A 23,695-nucleotide genomic window follows, 5' to 3' on the forward strand; every position below is an offset into this window, starting at 1 on the left:
AAAGAGAAGTATCAGCGAGAAAGACACAAAAGCCTATCACAGTGCCTGTCATCTTTTTCAAGTTTTATCCAAACTCTCGTCTTTGGATTTAGTGATATCTAATATTTTTATGTGACAATTTAAAGATCTACCATGTTTGATTATTACAGCAACATAAAGTCCAGATATAAATGGCATGGAAAGATGAGAGAGCAATTGCTAAGCACACCCACTTCTGAAATACAGAGAAGGCTGGCATCATCCTGTTAGAACCAGCAGATAGACATCAGCCAGTGTCAACTGGGGACAGTGTTCCTAAACTGAAGAACAGTGTTTCAGGAGAGAATAACCTATATGATGGTTAAGCTTGTGAGTCTGAAGTCATCCTGTACTAACCATCAACCATGCAATAACAGGTCATTTTGTATTTCTAAAGAAATTCTGTATGCACAGAGTTCACTAAGGGGATCCTATCTATACATCATTCACATCTCTAAATCATTCTAACAGTTGATTATAAGGATATTCTTTGAAGAGAAATTTCAAAGGAAAAACAAAACCCTGGGAGGTGATCTGGTTTTCCCTGTAGATCATTACCAGAAATTTTGGAGTCACTGTGTAACTTATATCTATATTTCAACTTGTTGTTTGGCATCGTTTTTAAAAAGACAACCCAATAAACAAACAATGCTTTACTCAGAAAAAGCTTCCCCAATGTTCTAATATTAACCTTTGTCTCAGGGATATTTTCTTTTCCCTACTGTTCTTCTCTTTACAGTCAGTATAGGATGGAAGTGGCAACAGGGGGACACCTTTCAAAGACCCTCTTCTTAGTTTTGCTTACACAAGGGGCAGGGAAAATCATGTAGGAGTTTTCCACCAGCCAAGTATGAAGTGGTTCACAAAATTGGAAGGAGGATAATATAAGAAACTTCATCTTTTCACTAGGAATCAGAGTACTGGGCTGAATTACGGGTTGACTTAGGAAGTATAATTCCTTTTATTTCATGTAATATCTGGAAGTCATTTCTCATCATATAGAAAATCAGCTAGTATTAATGCTCCTACACAGTGAGAAACAAATATTGGACTTCATGTTTGAAAAAAGATAACTTCCTATGCTCAGGCAACCTGAATTTCAAGGGCAGTTAATACTTATAACTCACCTACTAAGACAAAATGAATCAGGTGTATCTATAATTTGACCCTTGTAGGTATATTTCACCTGGTTTATTTCTTTTCAGGAAAGAAAATTATCTGTGGGACTTTTTCCCAAAATAATCTGTGAGTTGGACTTCATTGTCCAAACTGTGAAAAACAAACCTTGAAAGTTACAATAAGGTTTCTGCTCCTCCTTTTAACTTTTAAACAAGTTCATGAGATTGCCTACCTCAATTTTAGTGTTCTAATACTAATCTCCTTTCTTTCATATTTTGGATTTAAGTCCTGAATTTTCAGTTTGGAAATATCATATTTTTCAAAGCTAGTGCTTTAGCATAATGAAGCAGTGCTCTCACATCAAAGTGAATGTACTGCCACTTGACAGAGAAGTTAAAAGTGACATTTCCAATAACTACCTTACACTAAATATAACACCTCCTTTAAACTGTTCTTTGAGTCTCACATTTTGAAATTGGGTTCTTCAAAAAAACTGCAGAATTCAAGAAAAATCATGATCTTCTTAGGTCCAGACTTTTTCCTTCCATATATTTTAACAAGCTCAAACTACGGAAATTCAACTACATGCCTTAGAGAGTACTCTATCATATGCTATGCTGACAAATCAAACATTCTACGGACTATTCTGCAGTTGCCTTATCATAAGGAGAAGAAGAAACTGCGTTCTCCAACTGTTAGTTAACAAGAACATGTTAGATCAGCATTTTCTAGTAATCCTGTAATCAGAGGTAATTGTTTGATTTAGTAATTGTATTATTATTATTTAAAGAGAGAAATATATCAAAATGGCTTATAGGTAAAAATTCCCATTTTTACTTAATATTTGCCAATTTTAATTAATTGCATTTATTTTTGTTTGAAGGTATACATTCAAAGCATTAAAAATTTTATTTTGACAATCAAAATGTAAATGTATATAACTTGGTTATTCTGCTGTTTAAAAAAAAATCTGATCACGTCTATTCAGAAAGAAAGGGTTTTCAGAAGTGTCATCCATTTACTCTGAAGTGGAGAAGGGAAAGTTTTTTTTAACAAACCTCCAAGGCATTTTCAAAAAATTCAGAGGTCAATCTGAGAAGCTCCCTCCTCCTCTCAAGCATGGATACCAGGGCTGCCCATGCTTCACCCAGTGTCTCGGCCATCGCATCATAGACCTGACTCTGATCCTTGTTCTCTTCAGCAGTCCTGTCTGCTTCTTGCAGGAGTTCCCATACTTGATCTTCCAAAGCCTAAGTCCAGGAATAAAAAAAAAGGCAGAGTGTCACTCCGTGTAAGAACTTGGGATCATATTTCAAACACATAGATTTTTGAAATTATATGTAGTTTAGGAAGGCCTGGAAAATCCCATGGATGGAGGAGCCTGGTGGGCTGCAGTCCATAGGGTCACTAAGAGAGGGACACGACTGAGCGACTTCACTTTCACTTTTCACTTTCATGCTTTGGAGAAGGAAACGGCAACCCACTCCAGTGTTCTTGCCTGGAGAATCCCAGGGATGGGGGAGCCTGGTGGGCTGCCGTCTATGGGGTCGCTAAGAGAGGGACACGACTGAGAGACTTCACTTTCACTTTTCACTTTCCTGCATTGGAGAAGGAAATGGCAACCCACTCCAGTGTTCCTGTCTAGAGAATCCCAGGGACGGGGGAGCCTGGTGGGCTGCCGTCTCTGGGGTCACACAGAGGTGGACACGCCTGAAGCGACTTAGCAGCAGCAGCAGCAGCAGAGTATTTATAAACACAACTCGTTGTGCAGGCAGGTAGTATAGCATACAGGAGAGAGCAGTTGAGACTGCGGTAAACGGGGGAGCATAGCCAGGCTAAAGGCATCCACATTTGAATGTTGCTGAAACACCATCAGTTCAGTTCAACGATTTATTAAAAAAAAATGCATGATTACATACACAGGGGTACAGAATACTATGCCAACTTCACATTTCACCAAAAGAGAACTAATTGAAACACTTCTAGAAAGCAGTAATCATGAAAAAATATTGTGACAAATGAACCCAGTAAAACTTTTTATTCTAAATAGTTGTTACTGTTAACAAGCTTGTGAAGCTTAATGTAAATGTTAAGAGTAAGTTCTTGAAAGTGAATAGTCATAATGTAAAAATTAGAATATCTGTAACCAAGACTGCATATTGCTTGAACAAACTATGGAAGAGGAAGGGCAACATGTGCTTTCATAATTGTCTCATTTGGGGACAGGAGGAGGATCCCACAGATCCTACTCTGTTCTTGATATTGGCACCAAAATCAAGGCACAATTTTAAAATATAATACATTAACAATAACATGAATAAATTCTAAAATGTCAACAGAAAAGGAAACTAAACATGTGATGATGCAAAATACAACAAAGAAAATGAAGTAAATAAGAATACATTTATTAGGACACACAAACCAAAATGATAGGAATATAATTAAATATCAGTTAACACTCAAAACATGAATGCATTAATTTTTTCAATTAAAAGGCAAACAGTATCAGATTAAGGGGGAGAAATTCAACTAATTTATATTTGCTGGAGTCATCCCTCAACTAAAAAGATACAAAATCTTAAAATAAAGAGATGAGATATATTAGCAGAGACAAAAATAAAGGAGAATTAGAAGGAAATGGCAACCCACTCCAGTGTTCTTGCTTGGAGAATCCCAGGGACAGGGGAGCCTGGAGGGCTGCTGTCTATGGGGTCACACAGAGTCAGACACAACTGAAGCGACTTAGCAGCAGCAGCAGCAGCGGCAATGTTAATCTCAGACAAATTAGAAATCAAAACAAAAAATCATTGTGATTAAAAAACAGTACTTTATATTGATAAATTACACACTTCACAGGGGAAATAAGGCATCATGATGTTTATGACATTAAAATATTTAAAGTGGGTATGTGCCTGCATGCTAAGTCACCTCAGTCATGTCCAACTCTTTGACACCCTATGAACTGTAGCCCGCCAGGCTCCTCTGTCTCTGGGATTCTCCAGGCAAGAATACCAGAGTGGGTGGCCATGCCCTTCTCCAGCGGGTATTCTTGACCCCGGGACTGGATCCACGTCTTTTAACTCTCCTGCACTGGCAAGTGGGTTCCTTACCACTGGCGCCACCTATACCCAGTCAGACCAAAATGCAATACAAGTAGAAACAAACAACAAAAGACCAGATGATGAAAGAAATCTCTTAGAAATTTTAAGAAAACACTTTAAAGAAAAATTCCTAAATCAAACAAAGAAAAAGCTATAAATACAGGCTATTTAGAAGAAAAAAATTACAATGAGGCTGCTATGTTTAAAACTTAAGATACACAGATATTTTATGCTTAGATGAAATTCATAGCATTAGACAACTTTCTTTTTGAAAGAAAGAAAAAAGGCATTAAACATTCAAGTCTAAATTATAGAAAAAGACTCCTAAATTAAGACAAAAATTAAAGGGGATTAACTTACTAAATATAAAATCAGAAATTAACAAATGAGAGATACATATAAGAATCAATTTTTTAAAAGGTTGAGTCACTGAAAATCCAAATGAAATATAAAAACATCTGACAGGTGGGATCAGGATGGCAGAGTGGGAAGATCCTGAGCTCATGTCCTCCCACAGACAAACCAACACTACAATTACATATAGAACAACTCATTCTGAGAAACATCTGAAGACTAGTATAAACGGCTCTTCCAAAATTAAGGAAAATTTTGAAAACTACATCAAGATGGAGAGAAGCGGCAGAGATGTAATGTAGTCAGTATACATACCACCAGTGCAGGGATCCACAGGTGGGAAGGGATATCACAGATTCAAAGGTCCTAAGGAGCAAGGGGTTCGAGCCTCATGTTGGGCACCTCAGCCTTTGGTACGAGCACTAGAGGACAAGGCTCCCTAACTGACTTTGAAAACCAGCAGGGCTTCTGTAGAGCTAGAGCACTATACTAAACTGAGACTCTTACGAGGCTTGTACACTAACTTACTCACTTGAGTCTCAGTGCAGAGGCAAAAGTTTGAAAAGTGCCTGTTGCTTCAGCCAGCCTGCCCAAGTTGCCCAGTACATGCAGTCTATTAATACATAGGAGATGAAGGAAAGTTATTACCAACCTAGACAGCATATTAAAAAGCAGAGACATTACTTTGCTGACAAAGGTCCATCTATTCAAAGCTATGGTTTTTCCAGCAGTCATGTATGGATGTGAGAGTTGGACCATAAAGAAAGCTGAGTGCCAAAGAATTGATGCTTTTGAACTGTGGTGTTGGAGAAGACTCTTGAGAGTTCCTTGGACTGCAAAGAGATCAAACCAGTCAATCCTAAAGGAAATCAGTCCTGAATATTCATTGGAAGGACTGATGCTGAAGTTGAAGCTCCAATACTTTGGCCACCTGATGCGAAGAACTGACTCATTGGAAAAGACCCTGATGTTGGGAAAGATTGAAGGTGGAAGGAGAGGGGATGACAGAGGATGAGATGATGGGATGGCATCACTGACTTGATGGGCATGGGTGTGAGCAAGCTCTGGGAGTTGGTGAAGGACACGGAGGCCTGGCGTGCTGCAGTGCATGGGATCACAAAGAGTCGGACATGACTGAACTGAACTGATGCTCCTACTCAAGATCATACCTTCAAGATTGGGAGACGTAACTGCTTTGTCTAACCCATAGAAACAAACACAGAAAACCAAACTAAAATGAGGAATTTGTTCCAAATGAAAGAACAAGATAAAACCCAGGGTTTTATCCTAGTGAAAAAAACCCTAATGGAATGGAGATAAGTATTAGGTTGATACACAAGTAATTGTGGTTTCGGACCATGAATTGTAAATCATTTTAACTAGGCTCAAACACATCTTTACTAATCAGAATAGGAACCATTACAATCCACACATTGTTGCTGATGAGAAATAAATTTGTTTACTCTTGTAGCATAAAAATCCATGCTTCAGGATTCGATGAACTCTTGGAAAGCATTTTCTGTCTCCTGTTGGTTGTGGAAACATTTCCCCTGCAAAAAGTTGTTGAGATGCTTGAAGAAGTGGTAGTTGGTTGACAAGAGGTCAGGTGAATATGGCGGATGAGGCATAACTTTGTAGCCCAATTTGTTCAACTTTTGAAGCTTTGGTTGGGTGATGCGCAGTCAGGTGTTGTGAAGAACTGGGCCCATTCTGTTGACCAACACTAGCTGCAGGCATTGCATTTCTCAGTGCATCTCATCAATTTGCTCAGCATATTTCTCAGATGTAACAGGTTTTGCAGGATTCAGAAAGCTGTGAATCAGACTGTCAGCAGACCACCAAACTGAACATCAGATTCTTTTTTTTTTTGGTGTAATCTTGGTTTTAGGAAGTGCTTTGGAGCTTCTTCTCAGTCCAATCCGAGCTGGACATCGCAGGTTGTCATATAAAATCCACTTTTCAATGCACATCACAATCCAATCAAAAAATAGTTCATTGTTGTGTAGAATAAGAAAAGACAACACTTCAAAACAACAATTTTTTTTATTTTCTATCAGCTCATGAGGCAACTACTTACCGAACTATTTCAACTTTCCAATTTCCTTCAAATGATGAATTAGCACAAAATGGTCAACACTGAGTTCTGCAGCAACTTCTCGTGTAGTTGTAAGAGTATCAGCTTCAATGATTGCTCTTAATTCGTCACTGTCACTTTCTGATGGCCAGCCACCGCATTTCTCATCTCAAGGCTATGGTCTCCTTTGCAAAACTTCTTAAATCACCACTGCACTGTATGTTCATTAGCAGTTCCTGCATCAAATGCGTTATTGATGTTGCACGTTATCTCTGCTGCTTTACAACCCATTTTGTACTTGAATAAAAAAAATCACTCAAATTTGTTTTTTGTCTAATATCATTTCTATAGTCTAAAATAAAGTAAACAGGAAGTAATAAGTCACTAGCAAAAAAAAAACAAAGTGAGAAATGAGCATTTAAAATGATGTATAACATAACCAGACTTCCCTGGTGGTGCAGACGGTAAAGCGTCGGTCTACAGTGCGGGAGACCCGGGTTCGATCCCTGAGGTGGGAAGATCCCCTGGAGAAGGAAATGGCAATCCACTCCAGTACTATTGCCTGGAAAATCCCATGGACAGAGGAGCCTGGTAGGCTACAGTCCACGGGGTCACAGAGTCAGACACGATTGAGCGACTTCACTATATTCACTATATTACATAACCACACTTAAGAATGTATTCCAGTATGAAAGGGCAAAGTTTAACAATGTAAAACTACAATTACTTTTGCACCAATCTAATTGCCTGATAAAAAGTACAAAGTGAAACTGTTAGTTGCTCAGTCATGTCTGACTCCTTGCGACCCCAGGGATTGTAACCTGCCAGACTCCTCAATCCATGGAATTCTCCAGGCAAGAATACTGGAGGGGTTTGCCATTTCCTTCTCCAGGGGATCTTCCCAACTCAGGGATAGAACCCACGTCTCCTGTGTCTCCTGCATTGGCAGGTGGATCCTTTAATGCCTGAGCCACCGGAGAAGCCCAAATTGTCCAAAGCAACAGTCATAAAGTCACACACCAAACTCAGAAGAAGAATGGAGGAACGCAATAAGAATTCCAACAGAGGTAAGAAATATAAAAAGAACCAATTAACATAAAACAGATATAAATTGAAATAAAGACGCATGCATTGAAAGAGACACAGAATTGAAAGAGACACGTGTACCCCAATGTTCATCGCAGCACTGCTTATAATAGCCAGGACACAGAAGCAACCTAGATGTCCATCAGCAGACGAATGGATAAGAAAGCGGTGGTACATATACACAATGGAGAATTACTCAGCCATTAAAAAGAATACATTTGAATCAGTTCTAATGAGGTGGATGAAACTGGAGCCTATTATACAGAGTGAAGTAAACCAGAAAGAAAAACACCAATACAGTATACTAACACATATATATGGAATTTAGAAAGATGGCAATGATAACCCTGTATGCAAGACAGTAAAAGAGACACAGATGTAAAGAACAGACTTTTGGACTCTGTGGGAGAGGGAGAGGGTGGGATGATTTGGGAGAATGGCATTGAAACATGTATACTATCATGTAAGAAATGAATCACTAGTCTAGGTTCAACACAGGATACAGGATGCCTGGGGCTGGTGCACTGGGATGACCCAGAGAGATGATATGGGGAGGGAGGTGGGAGGGGGGTTCAGGGTTGGGAACTCATGTACACCTGTGGTGGATTCATGTCAATATATGGCAAAACCAATACAGTATTGTAAAGTAAAAAAATAAAAAATATTTTTTAAGGCAAAAAAAAATCACCCAGATATAAAAAGAGCTAAAGAATACAATAACTGAAATAATATACTAGAGGGAATAAAGTACAGATTAGGTGATGCAAAAGAACACATACCCAATCTGAAAGACAAACTCACGGAAATCAGAACAACAATGATAGTTTAAGAAAGCTCTGGGACAAATTGAGAGTATAAACACTTGCATTACAGGCGTCCCAGGACAAAGAGAAAGGGGCATGTTGTTGCAAATGGCTACATTTCATTCTCTTTTATGGGTGAGTAATATTCCATTGTAAATATACACCACATCTTCTTTATCCATTCATCTGTTGATGGACACTTAGGCTGATTTCAATTCTTGACTATTGTAAATAATGCTGCTGATAAACATTGGGGTTGCTTGTTACCCTAGCATAGCCAGGTAGATTCACAAATGTAAAATTATGTGTTATGCATTAGACATTCAAGGGTCTCTCATACTTAATAAAGAAAGACAATAAAATTCATAATGCAACAAAGAGCCAGACAATTTCATACTGAATTCAAAACTTCCCTCAGGTAGAGTGGGCTGAACATGCCAATGAACTAACTCTTCAGAGACATCTATTGAACACTTGCCCACTCCGCCCTCTTTGGTATTTAGGCTAACCACACATATGATTGCCTAAATTGCCAGGACAGTTAGATCAAACGTGTGTAGTTTCTTAGTTTCCTCCTTATGTGACAAGGGCTGCCTAATTTTATATTGTCCATGTTTTTTCCATTTTATATCTTTTACCATTAAAATGGAATAACTTGGCCTCAATTTTTACTTATGATGGCTCAAGACTTAAATTAGAAGTTTTAAATTCTAAGATACTGCAATCATATGACAAAGGCTGAATCATATGACAAAGAACTGAAAGCAGAAAAACTTGACAGTCTCATGACAGAGATGCAGAAGGGAATAAGAAATAATGAGCAATAAATTCGTTCTAGAGCAAAGTTAGTGAACGTTTAGACTTTCAGTGATATTTCTCAGGTTTGACAAGACGGTGGTAAGATGAATCTGAAAGTTGGCTACTTCTCTATCAAACAGGGTTGCCTTTGGAAGTATATTTAGCCTTATCAAATGCATTTAGGTTTCTCTTAATACGGTTCTTTTCCTACTGACGTGACACTTTGTAAACAAATAATACAGGAGTTTTGGGGACAGGCAACTTGAAGGACTACAGTTCTGGTTTTCTATATTTCCTTGGGATTTTCCCATGACCTCCAGTATGAACTGTAAAATGTTTGATTCACTGTAATCCCAAGGCTGGAAAACTCTTGCAGAACTTTCTGGGTTTAATTTGGTAAAAATTACACTTGGTATTTTTCCAAGGAAGCCAGTTGACATCTGTCTTGAAGATTTGTAGAAAACTAACTGCTCCAAATGCTCTTGGAATTCAGATCACTCTTGGGGTGCTGGGATCAAGGCCAGGTACAATTAATGTCCCCCTATCAAACACCATTGGAAATAACGGAGGAGACAGGGAATTCAACAGAGTGAACTAGGTAGGATTCATAGAACAGAGACGTTTCTAAACCAATCTAAAATCTAAGATAATAACCAGTTGGGGTTGATTTCTGGGATATTCCTGGAATGGAGGCTGATCTGTACACAAGGCAAAATTCCACCATACAGGTGTTTGATGTATAGTACTTGGATCTCTGTGATACTTCTTCCCCAACCTTGGTAAAAAGTGTTAGGAAGTCCACTCATTTCTTACTGTTCTATTTTAATCCTGAGTCCTCAAGAAGACTACCTCTTTCTTCCCTCAAGGAATAGGATCTGTCAGTTTGGTAGCCTGAAACACAAAGGCAAATAAAGTTCTACTGGAGAGGGTTAGAGGTCATACTACCCATGTCTGTTAATGATGATTTCAAATCTGTGAAACAGACACAAGAGATCTGAGTTCTATCTCGCTCATGTTTACAGCTCCAGTACCAGTCATGTTAAGGCATTTCTAATTGTCATCATGTGTTTGTGTGATTTATGGGGGAGGAGTTCAGTGAAGAATTGTCCTCCCAAATAATAATCTTACTGAAAAACACTGAATGCCTTACCCAAATGTTTGTGATAGAATGTATGAGAGGTCTACGAGGTTTCATTTACTTTCTCTTGAAAATCATTTCACTTTATTTCACAGGCTGTTAGAGAGTTTAGAGGCCACTTATAAAATTTGACATCAGCCTTAGGAAGTGTCTAACAAAACTGAAACACAGACCCATTCTAGACCAACAGGGCTCCTTTAGTTTAGGAGCAAAACCTTCCATAGTTTTTGGAAAAATACTTTTCTTAGATGGTCCCAAATTTTGCCTCCTCATTTCCCAGAGTGCCACAGATCCCAGATTTCCCATAGTTGTCAAGAAAACCCTTGACAACACCCTGCAAGCCTATGTCTCTTATTCCTTATATACACTTGAAGAGTTCTTTTAAAATGTTCATAGGATTAATGTATCATGAAAATTAAAACCAGGTAACCTTAAGGGATATAACTTTGAACACCTGAAGTGAGCCCACCTTCACCCCATCTCTTCAAATGGCCTCTCTCAACTGTGGGAGACACAGGTTTGATCCCTAGGTCGGGAAGATCCCCTGGAGAAGGAAACGGCAACCCACTCCTGTATTCTTTCCTGGGAAATCCCATGGACTGAAGAGTCTGGTGGACTACAGCAAATTGGATAGCAAAGAGTCAGACACGACTGGGTGGTTACGCATGCAGTTGCTGTTGGCTATAGAGGGACTTCTTACCTAATTGAAGGGAAGCTGCTCTTCCAGGTTGAAGACTATCAAAAGCCGTAAGGTCAAAAGATAAATTAGTATCAGAAAACATACCTAAAGGGGGAGAAATCTCATTTTTGCATGTCTTATTTTTTTAGCACAGTAAAAATACTGCAGTGCAAACAATAAAATTTGTATAGTGTTTTTCGGTTTAAATGTTTATATATTATCCCCACAGCACTTAAAATATCCTCAGTCAACAGGAATCTATAGCAAGTTATTTCACTTGGATAGAAAGGGGCTCTTTATCCTCCATTACAGCTAAAATCAGTCACTTGTTCAAACACAATACAATCATATTTTCAATGACTCCTAGGATTCAGAGCAGATAATACCTAATGGAACCTGATGTTATTCAAGAGCGTATTTACTCATCCATGTTCTCAACCACTCATCAAGAATTTTTCAAGCATCTCTTCATCAAATGATACAAACTGTACTAATATATCTGAAAACTGAGGAGAGAAGCATCTAGTTTGGGTTGTATTGTTTTCCTTTCTTTGATGCTTCAGCTTTTTCTTAATCCTCATTTACTTCTCAATTCTCTTCTGAATAGCTTTTATTCCCACCATGCCAGTGAAATATTCTTGTATAGATCCACCATGACCTTACATTTGTCAAGGCTAAATAATCTTCATTTAATCATTTGTTTGTGATTAATACTGTTCTGTGCTCCTTAAAATTTTTTTTCTTCCATCAACTACAAGTATACTTTGATTTTCCTTCTGCGCTTTGGCACTCTTTTACAGGCTCAATTTCTCTGCCTAATTTTTAAATGTCTAGGTGTCTGTTGTGCTTCCCTGCTGGCTTAGACAGTAAAGAATCTGCCTGCAATGCATGAGACCCAGGTTTGACCCCTGGGCTGGGAAGATCCCCTGGAGAAGAGAATGGCAACCCACTCCAGTATTCTTGCCTTGAGAATTCCATGGATAGAGGAGGAGCCTGGTGGGCTACAGTCCATGGGGTTGCAAAGAGTTGGACACGGCTGAGTGACTAACACTCAGAGTGACTTTCACTCTAGGGTGTCTATTGGGGAGGTCACTGAAAGGACATGACCTGGTGGTTGACCTGTAAGCTGGGTCCAGGCAATTAGAGGCTTCTCACTCCCTGCTCTATGTTTAGTAGGTTTACATTCCTGGCTTCCAGAAGTTGCCCCCACAGACACAGCTTTGAGACAGTGATGTGGTGTTGAGACTATCTGGATGGAACACATGACGGAACACAGTGACGAACTTTTAAGATTTGGCAGACAGGGGTGTGGCTGCCCAGGACAAGCCTCCTAAATAAGTTCTCTTGGTTGTTAAACCTACCACCGGCCATCTGGAGCGGTCCATCTCTTTGTTTCTCCCTGCCCTCCACACAGGGGATCAGCTTCCAATTACATCCAGGTAGCTTCCTAGGTTGTGGAGCCACAGTGCTCCAGGAAACCAGTCTTTGCTCATTTCTTCTCACTCAACAAGTAGGTGTCAGGGGTAGGACGAGGGAGCTTATAATAAAATCACTTGTGTGACTTTTTTCAAACTATATTCAACATCTTCACAAAATTTTAATGTGGTCTCAAGGGCAAGTGACCCCAAAGTCTGAATGGACTATCACAATGAGCCACTAGTACTGATTAGACTGTGTTTCTACATAATCCATGAGGGAAGGAGGGGAAGAGAAAAAGAAAATTATTATTTAACACTTCTTTCCAAGTGAGTGCCTAAGTTCTTATTACTACAATCACTGTCTATGTAATTTGTTTCTCCTGATTTTTAAACTGTATTGAAAAATTGCACCCAAACACCCAACAGTGCTCTCATATTCAAGACATCTAAAACTGATCATGCCATCTTCTCAACCAAATCTCCCACTCACCTGGCTTTCAGGGGCAGAAACATGGAAGACAACTTTTATTCCTCTCTCCCCCATATCTCCTTCAATTCCAAGATCTAATTAGTCAACATCCTATATTTCATTCAAACTTTCTCCTTCCTCTGTTTCCACTCCCCAACCCGCCGCCTTACCCTGGTTTAGTCTCTCACTTCTCACATGGATTCCTACAACGGCCTCTCAACTTGTCTTCCTGCCTCCCAGCTCACCCTTACCCAATCCATTCTCTGCCCTGATGCGATGTAGGTTTTTCTAAATCAGAAATACGACAACTTCCTTTAGCAACTTATCAATCTTTCAACGGCTTTCGATGATTTTAAGATAAAAATGCAAACTGTAAGCACAGCAAGTAAGACCCTCAGTGCCTGGTTCTCTTTCTGATCTTCTCTCTGCTCACTCTCACTGCTCTCCAGCCTTCTGACAGTCTTGTGGTTCCCTAACTTTCCCACGGCCTAACCTCCCAGTCTCAGCCCAGAACACTTTTCCTTGTTGCTGTCCCCTCTTCACTCTCTCTCCTGTGACTCACCGTACTTGAGAAATTCTTCATCATCCTTCAACACGCTGTTTAGTTTTGACTCTTTCAGCAACTTTTTCCTCACCCTCAGCCTCCATGAATCTGAGACATTTACCCCTTTAGAGTGCTTCCCACTATTACAGCAATTATTATAGTGAATTTTTTTTTTACTTTTCTGATTATCAAAAATGTCATTTCATATTAAAAATGAGTAAAAATATTTTTAAAATCATTAAAAAAATAACCTATAATCCCACTACCCAGAGATAACCACCATTAATATTCTTATGGTTTTACCTACATACACACACACATACACACACACTTAAAATCATATAGTATAGATCAGAGATCAGAAAACTATGGCCCACAGTCCAAATCCAGCCTGCCATCTGTTTTCATGTGGTCTGCAAGCTATGAACAGGCTTTCTATTTTTTAAATGGTTGAAAATGAAAATTTTAAAACTACTATTGATATTTCCTGACACACCAAAACTATACAAAATTTAAATTTCAATGTCCATAAATAAATTTTTATTGACAAACAACATGCCCAATTGTTTATGCACTGTCTGTGGCTGTTTTCACATTAAAATAGCAGATTTTTATCAGTTTCAACTCTCAAATTCACATGACCCACAAAGTCTAAAATATTAACCAATGTGACCTATTACTGGAAAATGTTTGCTCACCTCTGATGTAGAAAGCTATGTGTTGTTTTTCTGCTTAACATTATGAGTTCTTTCAATATTTTCTATATTTATAATGTTTTATTGTTTCTGTTGCTCAGTTGCTCAGTCATGTCCAACTCTGTGACCCCATGGACTGCAGCATGCCAGGCTCCCCTGTCCTTCACCATCTCCTCGAGCTTGCTCAAACATGTCCATTGAGCTGGTTTTGCCATCCAACCATATCATCCTCTGTCTTCCCCTTCTCCTCCTGCCTTCAATTTCACCCATCATCAGGGTCTTTTCTAATGGGTTGGCTCTTTCCGTCAGGTGGCCAAAGTATTAGAGCAAAGTATTATTATATTTAGTCGTTGTCTAATAGCATCCGGTCCCATCACTTCATGGGAAATAGATGGGGAAACAGTGGAAACAGTGTCAGACTTTATTTTTTGGGGCTCCAAAATCACTGCAGATGGTGACTGCAGCCATGAAATTGAAAGATGCTTGCTCCTTGGAAGAAAAGTTATGACCAACTTAGACAGCATATTCAAAAGCAGAGACATTACTTTGCTAACAAAGGTCCATCTAGTCAAGGCTATGGTTTTTCCAGTGGTCATGTATGGATGTGAGTTGGACTGTGAAGAAGGCTGAGCACCGAAGAATTGATGCTTTTGAACTGTGGTGTTGGAGAAGACTCTTGAGAGTCTCTTGGACTGCAAGGAGATCCAACCAGTCCATTCTGAAGATCAGTCCTGGGATTTCTTTGGAAGGAATGATTATAAAGCTGAAACTCCAGTACTTTGGCCACCTCATGCGAAGAGTTGACTCATTGGAAAAGACTCTGATGCTGGGAGGGATTGGGGGCAAGAGGAGAAGGGGACGACAGAGAATGAGATGGCTGGATGGCATCAATGACTCAATGGACATGAGTTTGAGTGAACTCCGGATGGACAGGGAGGCTTGGCATGCTGCGATTCATGGGGTTGCAAAGAGTCGGACACGACTGAGTGACTGAACTGAACTGAACTGAATACCCATTAGTAGGGTGCCATAACTTAAGTATCCTCCTATTGTTAAATATTAAACCTTGCCTCCATTTTTAACTATTGTAAAATATATCAGGCTGAGTCAGTTCTAACACTCTTCATTTCATTTGACTTCTTGATCCTTTCATATAAATGTTTGTGGCTCTTTCTTATTCCCCAAAAATAAATCCTAAGAGTGGAATGATTGGGTTAAAGGTTATCCCACTTTTTCAATGCTCTTGATTCAATTGCTAAAGTTGTTCTCTAAAAAGTTTGTACCTACTGACTAGCACCATTACAATATATAATGACTGTCTTTCTATATATCTGACTTCCCACTAAGCCTTGAGGACAGTGACTTTTTAAACTCTCAGAAGGCAATGGTATCCCACTCCAGCACTCTTGCCTGGAAAATCCCATGGACAGAGGAGCCTGGTGGGCTGCAGTCCATGGGGTTGCTAAGAGTCAGACACGACTGAGCGAGTTCACTTTCACTTTTCACTTTCATGCATTGGAGAAGGACATGGCAACCCACTCCAGTGTTCTTGCCTGGAGAATCCCAGGGATGGGGGAACCTGGTGGGCTGCCGCCTATGGGGTCGCAGAGTTGGACACGACTGAAGCGACTTAGCAGCAGCAGCAGCAGACAGCAGAGTACAAGATTCATAGGAAGCACACAGTGGATGTGTGAGGAATGTGTAGCTAGGCCCATTTCCAGTATAGTAGAGCAGTGTTTCTCAATCTTGAGAACTCAGAACTCAAAAAAACAAGTTTGTGCACTCCCAGTTTGAAAAACCACTTAAAAAAAAAAAAAAGTCAAACTACTCCTTCAGAGATACCACATGAAAAATACAAGTGTAAGCTCTGAAACTTAGCAACTTAAATATCTTAAGATCATCCCATTAAAAACTTGTAATAACTTAGGTTCACATGGATCTCTGAGAATGTGTTTCTGAAGTCCTCGGGATCTGAGAGGCACGATTTGAGAAACAATGAGACAGAGGACGTAGGGTGATGAGCGGGGCCTTGGGGGAGGCACCTCGCTGTCAAATGTGTAGCTGCAGTGACAGCAAACTGCCCCAGAGATGCTCCCTGCTGACAAGCTGTGCGATCAATACCTTCCAACCAGCAAGAAACCACATCTGCCCACTCAGTCTTGTGGCGGTACCACTTGGGGAAGGTAAAAAGTGGGGAAAGCTTCAAGTGGGAAAAAACCATAGGATTGAACCAAAAGGATTGGAGGAGTATGTTTAAAAAGGGGAGAGATGTGCTGGATAACAAAACACCTGGAAATTAGGAAACCTCAAGAATAGAGGCAGATGTGGTAGAGTTAACAGAGTCCAGAGATGAAGTCTTTCCAGAGTTTGATGCAGGAAGGTTGAAGGTTAAGGACAGGGTAATGGATGGTGTGAAGCTCCTAGGAAGCATCGACAACACATCAAACTGATATGTTTCACAAACATAAAGAGTACTTGATCTTATTCTTGTGGAGTCACAATAGCTATGAAGTATATGCTGCCAGGAAACATAAGTGAAAGTTGAGCAATTACTCCGATAATTTCATTGATGCGTTTAGTCAATCTGGAAAGTGAAATGAAAATTTTTTTGCTCAGTGCTTGCTTCTGGAATAATTATTTCAACTGTCTATTTTAACATTCCTTGACGAAATTTAAAAATTTACTTCTCACAGGAGGAAATAAGGTTTGCTCATGAAGAAAATTTTAAGGTACTACCCTGCCTTTCGGAGAAGGCAATGGCACCCCACTCTAGTGCTCTTGCCTGGAAAATCCCATGAACGGAGGAGCCTGGTAGGCTGCCATCCATGGGGTCGCTAAGAGTTGGACACGACTGAGCGACTTCACTTTCACTTTTCACTTTCATGCATTGGAGAAGGAAATGGCAACCCACTCCAGTATTCTTGCCTGGAGAATCCCAGAGATGGGGGAGCCCGGTGGGCTGCTATCTATGGGGTCGCACAGAGTCAGACACGACTGAAGTGACTTAATAGCAGTAGCAATCCTGCCTTTCAGGCTCAAAAATGATGTTTTTCTCATCAACAAAAATTCATAAAATCGAAGTGTTATTAAACTGGTGGTGATGTACTGGCCACAGTACACAATAATAATGTTTCCTTGTGATGCAAGGTATGCAGTATAACATAGTGAATTAAGACACAGAAGCTGCAGTCCACATGTTAGATCCACTTTAGCAGCTCTGAACATTTTATGAGCTAATTTTTCTCATTAAGTCTTGGCCTATTGTAAAATGGGAACAACAATACCACCTACCTTTTAAGATTTTATGAAGATTGACCAAAGTAATCCATGGAAGCTCTTAGTACAGTGCCTGGTATATAGCAAGCATTCAATAAATGTCTGAAATGAGTCTGAAATCCATGTTTAAGAATGGAATGTTGCATTCTGGGATTTGCAGTTTCTGTTGGCTGAAGGCAATATGAATGACTAGAAAGCAAGCATTCAATAAATGTGAGCTATTATTTTAGTTACACTACTAGTATAATTTTTGCATACTTATAAAAACATTGGATGGAGAATATATTGAGGTCCCTGCAGGAATAAACAAAATGACTTCAAACCTTTAATAGAAAATGATTTCCGATTAGAAGTGCCTACATGAATGCCAATCACTATAGCCTTCACTAATAATTTCAGAACTAATAAAAGTCCAAAATATATTAATAAGATATTTAAATCTGAGTCCAAATAACAGTGAGCTACTTCCAAAGAATAAGTATGTTAGAAAGAATTGTTTTTAGAACATTTTAGAAAGAATTGCTCCTCCAGAAAAATTCTCAATTGATCATTTTGTTCTTAAATTTTACACTAGATCACTATGGTGAAATGGCTATTTTTTTTAATGTATGAAAATAATTGTATCACATATACAGATGAGGTGGACAGTACAAATATTTTGCTTCTTAAAATTGAATATAGAAAGGTACTAAACCTGACAAAGGTCTACGTTTAGTAAAGTTCAAGTGAGCATTTTGGACTTCATCAGTCCAGTTCAGTTCAGTTCAGTCACTAAGTCGTCTCTGACTCTTTGCAACCCCGTGAATCGCAGCACGCCAGGCCTCCCTGTCCATCACCATCTCCCGGAGTTCACTCAGACTCACATCCATCGAGTCAGTGATGCCATCCAGCCATCTCATCCTCAGTTGTCCCCTTCTCCTTCTGCCCCCAATCCCTCCCAGCATCAGAGTCTTTTCCAATGAGTCAACTCTTCACATGAGGTGGCCAAAGTATTGGAGTTTCAGCTTTAGCATCATTCCTTCCAAAGAACACCCAGAGCTGATCTCCTTTAGAATGGACTGTTTGGATCTCCTTGCAGTCCAAGGGACTCTCAAGAGTCTTCTCCAACACCACAGTTCAAAAGCATCAATTCTTTGGCACTCAGTTTTCTTCACAGTCCAACTCTCACATCCATACATGACCACTGGAGAAACCATAGCCTTGACTAGATGGACCTTTGTTGGCAAAGTAATGTCTCTGCTTTTCAATATGCTATCTATGTTGGTCATAACTTTCCTTCCAAGGAGTAAGCATAGTAAATCCTATTATCTCATCAAACTGAGTGGGAAATCTATGTTTAAGAATGGAATGTTGCATTCTGGGATTTGTAGTTCCTATTGGCTGAGAGCTATATGAATGACTAGGAAGACATCAACAGATTCCTTTTTATGCCTCACTAAAATGAAGTAAACATATGTGAAAGTAACCATGTTCTGTCATTTTCACAACCACATTTCCAATGCTGATATAAAATGCATTCTAAATCAAAGTTTATAGTGGTCTCCTGCTATTTCTTCTAATGCTAAGAACTATCCTGACCAATTTGTTTCAAAATGCATCATACAATTCATACTAATGACTAATTTGCTAAGAATTGCCATTTGCTGATGGGTGAATTATGTTTATATATAACAGTCTTTGAATTAATAAATATTATAATTTATTGTCAATCTGATTCTAATTCTACTGCCAAGCATTTTTGTTATTAGATCACATTTCAGAGTCAGGATTAAGATATCACCTGAAATTTGTTGCCTACAAATGAGATCTGAATATCAATTTTCTAATGTTTTCTTGAAAACACACCACATGCTCTCTATCAGGTAATCTAAAATACATCCTAAGTATAGAAGAGCATAAAATCTAGTTTTGAAAGCTGAAGAATTTCTTTTGGCTTCTTGAGAGTATGAAATTACCAAACATACCAAAATTCAGAGAATATTTTAGGATAATCTATTTAAGTCAAAAATAGAACAAAACAAGTTAACCCCAAAGAGGGATGTATTTAGAGATGGCTTACATATAGGATTTATCTATGGAAAAATATAACAATAAGAAAAAAGTAATATTGCAATGAATGAGCATAGCACACTGCACTCTATAAAGAGCTTTTGTTACCAGAGATAACAAATAATGACACAAGAGGAATGGGATGTTTGTTTCCCATCCTTAACCTGATTCAATACAGTGTGTGTTTCTTAATACAAGGTACTTCCCTGGGATACTCTGCACTTTCCTCTCTTCCAGATGAGGCAACACCTCATTTCCCTCCTCTCTGTAACCCCAGAGAAAATACACTTCCACCAGCCACAAGGAAACCCACCAGCTATCAACTACCCAGTATCGCCATTACTGAGCCTCTCTCTTAGGTAGCTCCAAGGCTGCCCTTGAAGGATCTGTGCCTGAAATAAAGCTCTGTGGCCTTCTTCTCTGTCTCCCTTATATCAATTCCTTGGCCAGAATTCTGCCCCAATTTCCCTCAACAAAGTCCAGCTTGTTTATCTGAGTTTCATTTGCAGGTAATATTATTTGAGATATCACTTGATTGTAATTTGTTATTTGCATTTACATGTATGGGGTAAAGAGGGAGAGAAAAAAGAAATTAAACAATGTGAATGCACCTTTGTTCAATGTTATCAGCTTCTAAATCCTTTCTAAAATGTCAGTATATGGCAAAAAAGTCCCCAAGAGGAAATCAGTGGGAGTTTTCACATGAAACTGTCCAAACAGTATTCAACAACCACTCTGTAGGATACTGCAGATGTCCACAGCCATCTAAGGGATTAACTAGATGATTTCTAAGGTCCCATCAAATTCCATGGTTTTGCAATACAGTAATTCATTAATTCACTCAGCATTTATTGAGTACTTACAACTTACAAGGTAAACGCAGCAGCTGAAATCTAGACACTTTGATTGTGACATGTTTAACTTTGTTTTCTACCATATTTCAATATTAAAGTTGGTGTTTTAAGAGGCTCATAGTAGTCAAGTCCTTATTGAAATACAAAAATAAAAGCACTGTCTATACTATTGAAGAAATCTATTTTTTCTCAGTGATAGGACATAATTTGGTTTTGCCATTGAAGACGTCACCTTTTCTTCCTTTTCTAGACACACACACTCAGGAGAAAATGAAGCTGCTATGGCAGGCATGTTGATTTTTTCTTTCCTTTACGCCAAACCAATATCCCTTTTCTTCTCGTCCACAGAACCCGTATTTTATGTGAGAAACCCACAGTACGTGATTTTAGGAAGGGCCAACCCTGCTCCCTCCCCCACTGATGAGCAAAGGCTCCAACATAGGACTGACCCATCCTAGTCATGAATTGGTTGAATGGCTCAAGGATAAAAGCCTGATTGGCTCAGGGATGAAAGGTCATTCAAGCCTGGAAAAAGCTGATTCTTCCAGAGTCCTTCCTGTGGGAGCTATCTGGAAAGACCTTTCACCAGAATTCCTAAGCTTAGGATGTGAGCCTAATGTAGCTGATTGGCCATCCTGCCAGCAATGTGTGAGAATTTGCCCAAGAGACGGAGAGACAAAGCTTTGACAACATCACTGTATTCCTGATCCAGCCATGACTGATCCTCCTATTCACACAAGTAAACACATTCAGAGATTTAGTTCATATTTTTCATGGGTTTGCCAAACTGAACTTACTTAATGAGCACATGAAACACATTAAAATCACCTTCATCTTTGAACTGAGGGTTAGCTAAAGAACTGTAAATGATAAACAGCATCATTTAGCCACTTTAAAAACCTTGTTACTATGTGGCATCGAGAAAAATTGTACCAATGAACCTATCTTCAGGGCAAGAATAGAGACACAGACATAGAGAATGGACTTGTAGACACAGTGGGAAAAGGAAAGGGTGGTACAAATTGAGACAGTAGAATGGAAAACATATACATGACCATATGTAAAATTCCTAGCTAGTAGGGAAGTTGCTGTGCATCACAGGGAATTAAACTTGGGGCTCTGCGACAACCTAGAAGGGTGGGATGGAGTGAGGGGGGGAGATTCAAGAGGGAGGGGACATATGTATACTTGGGGCTGATTCATGCTGCTGTACGGCAGAAACCAACACAACACTATAAAGCAATTATCCTCTAATTAAAAATAAAATTTAAAACACTAAAATGAGGTACCACCTCACATGGGTCAGAATGGCTGTCATTGAAAAGTCTACAAATAACAAATGCCGGAGAGAGAGTGGAGAAAAAGGAACCCTCCTACACTGTTGGGGGAGGGATGTAAATGGTACGACCACTAAAGAGAGCAGTATGGAGGTTCCTTAAAAAACTAAAAATAGAGTTATCGTATGACCCAGCAGTCCCACTCCTGGGCATTTAACTGGAGAAAACTACAATTTGAAAAGATACAGGTACCCTAATTCTCATTTACAATATTATTCATTTTAATAATAGTCAAGACATGGAAACAACCTAGATGGCCATCAACAGATGAATTAATAAAGAACTGTGGTGTATTTATACACAATAGAATACTATTCAGCCATAAAAAGAATGCAATAACGCCATGTGTACCAACATGGGAGAACCTAGTGATTATGATACTAAGTGAAATAAGTCAAATACTATATGATATTACTTATATGTAGAATCTAAAATATGACACAAATGAACTTGCTTACAAAATAGAAACAGACTCACAGACATAGAAAGGAAATTATGGTTACCAAAGAGAAAGGGAATAGGGGAGAGATAAATTAGGATTTGGGGATTATCAGATACAAACCATATACACAGAATGGATAAACGGCAAGGTCCCACTGTATAGCATAGGGAACTATATCAAATATCCTGTAATAAACCATAATGTTAAGGAATAAAAAACAGTTAAAAAATATATTACTCTGGAACATGGTTTTTGAACAGAGTGAAGTGTCAGTCACTGAAGATCAGTTCGTTTCCCCCAACACCCACTTTCTGACTGCTTCTTCAGTCCCTTCCCACACCCACAACGTCTAAATAAAACAGTTTTACTTTAAATCATTGGAGGTCAGAAATAAGACAAATTTTTAAAGTCTGACAAGAATCTTGGTTTTGACATCTATAGTGGAAATGTTAAGTAACAATTGTGCAGTACTACTGTCTCTATGTACTAAGTAAGATGATAAAATATTTCACATTTCAAAACACTTCTGAAATAAACATCATGGGATCACTGTCAAGACCAGTGTTAAATGATGTCTCCTATCTCTATTATTTAATATATGTCTGGATTAACTATCATTATTACCTCCACCTGTCATCACTTAGCTTATCTGTCACAATCACACCCTAATGATAAGTGACTCGGAAGGAGTCCCAGGGAATACATTTTCTTTGTTTAGTCAATGAAGTCTAAGCGTGGCAGTGTTCACAAAGTGAACCCAATAGTGATGTCACCTCCTATTTCTGTTATCTACTTTAGAGCAGATATTTTAACAAAATGGCTGAGTCTTGATTAAAAAAAAAATTGGTAGAGTTGTTGAAAAGTCTGAGTAAATATCTGGACTTTAGGTTATCTATGTCATTGATTTTAATAAGTTAGTAATTTTAGTGTTTTGGTCAAAGATACATAACGTACTGCTAGACATCTTTGCTAACAGGGTTCAGCAATTCTCATTCATCAGACATTTGTGGAGTGCCTATTACGAGGCTGACTTTGAGATATTTTCCAAGGTCACAAAGAGACATAGGACATGGCATCTTGAACAATGCAGGCTGGTGTGATGGATGTATTCTCATAGCATTTGGTAGAGCTATCCTGGGGACTGACCAGTTCTGATCCCTTTGCAAAGACCGACGCATCGGAATCCTCCCTTATCCTCCCGCTACTGAGCGATGCCACCAAACCTCGGCCGTGAACTGGCTGCACTAGCGCCACCTGGGGGAGATCTGGGAGAATGCAGGTTCCCAGGCCCCACTTCTGACTCAACAGATTTGGAGTGAAAAAACTGGGGAATCTATGTTTCTTTAAAAAAAAACCCAACAACTTCCCACTTGAGTATGATATACAACCACGTTTTAGAAGCGCTTTTCTACATATCCATTCTTCTGGGGATGGAAAAGTA

At 39.1% G+C, this 23,695-nt stretch overlaps 1 protein-coding gene across 1 annotated transcript in view; it reads right to left on the bottom strand.

Annotated features, from left to right (window-relative positions):
• The window catches only part of CCDC141 (coiled-coil domain containing 141), a 230,638-nt gene that overhangs the window by 168,911 nt on the left and 38,032 nt on the right, over positions 1-23,695 (bottom strand). The window contains exon 3 of the mRNA XM_005675907.3: positions 2,196-2,387. Coding sequence (XP_005675964.2) covers positions 2,196-2,387 — 192 coding nt within the window. The remainder of the gene's footprint in view (positions 1-2,195; positions 2,388-23,695) is intronic.

The sequence above is a fragment of the Capra hircus genome, chromosome 2 (assembly GCF_001704415.2).
Source record: "Capra hircus breed San Clemente chromosome 2, ASM170441v1, whole genome shotgun sequence".
Classification (NCBI taxonomy): Eukaryota; Metazoa; Chordata; class Mammalia; order Artiodactyla; family Bovidae; genus Capra; species Capra hircus.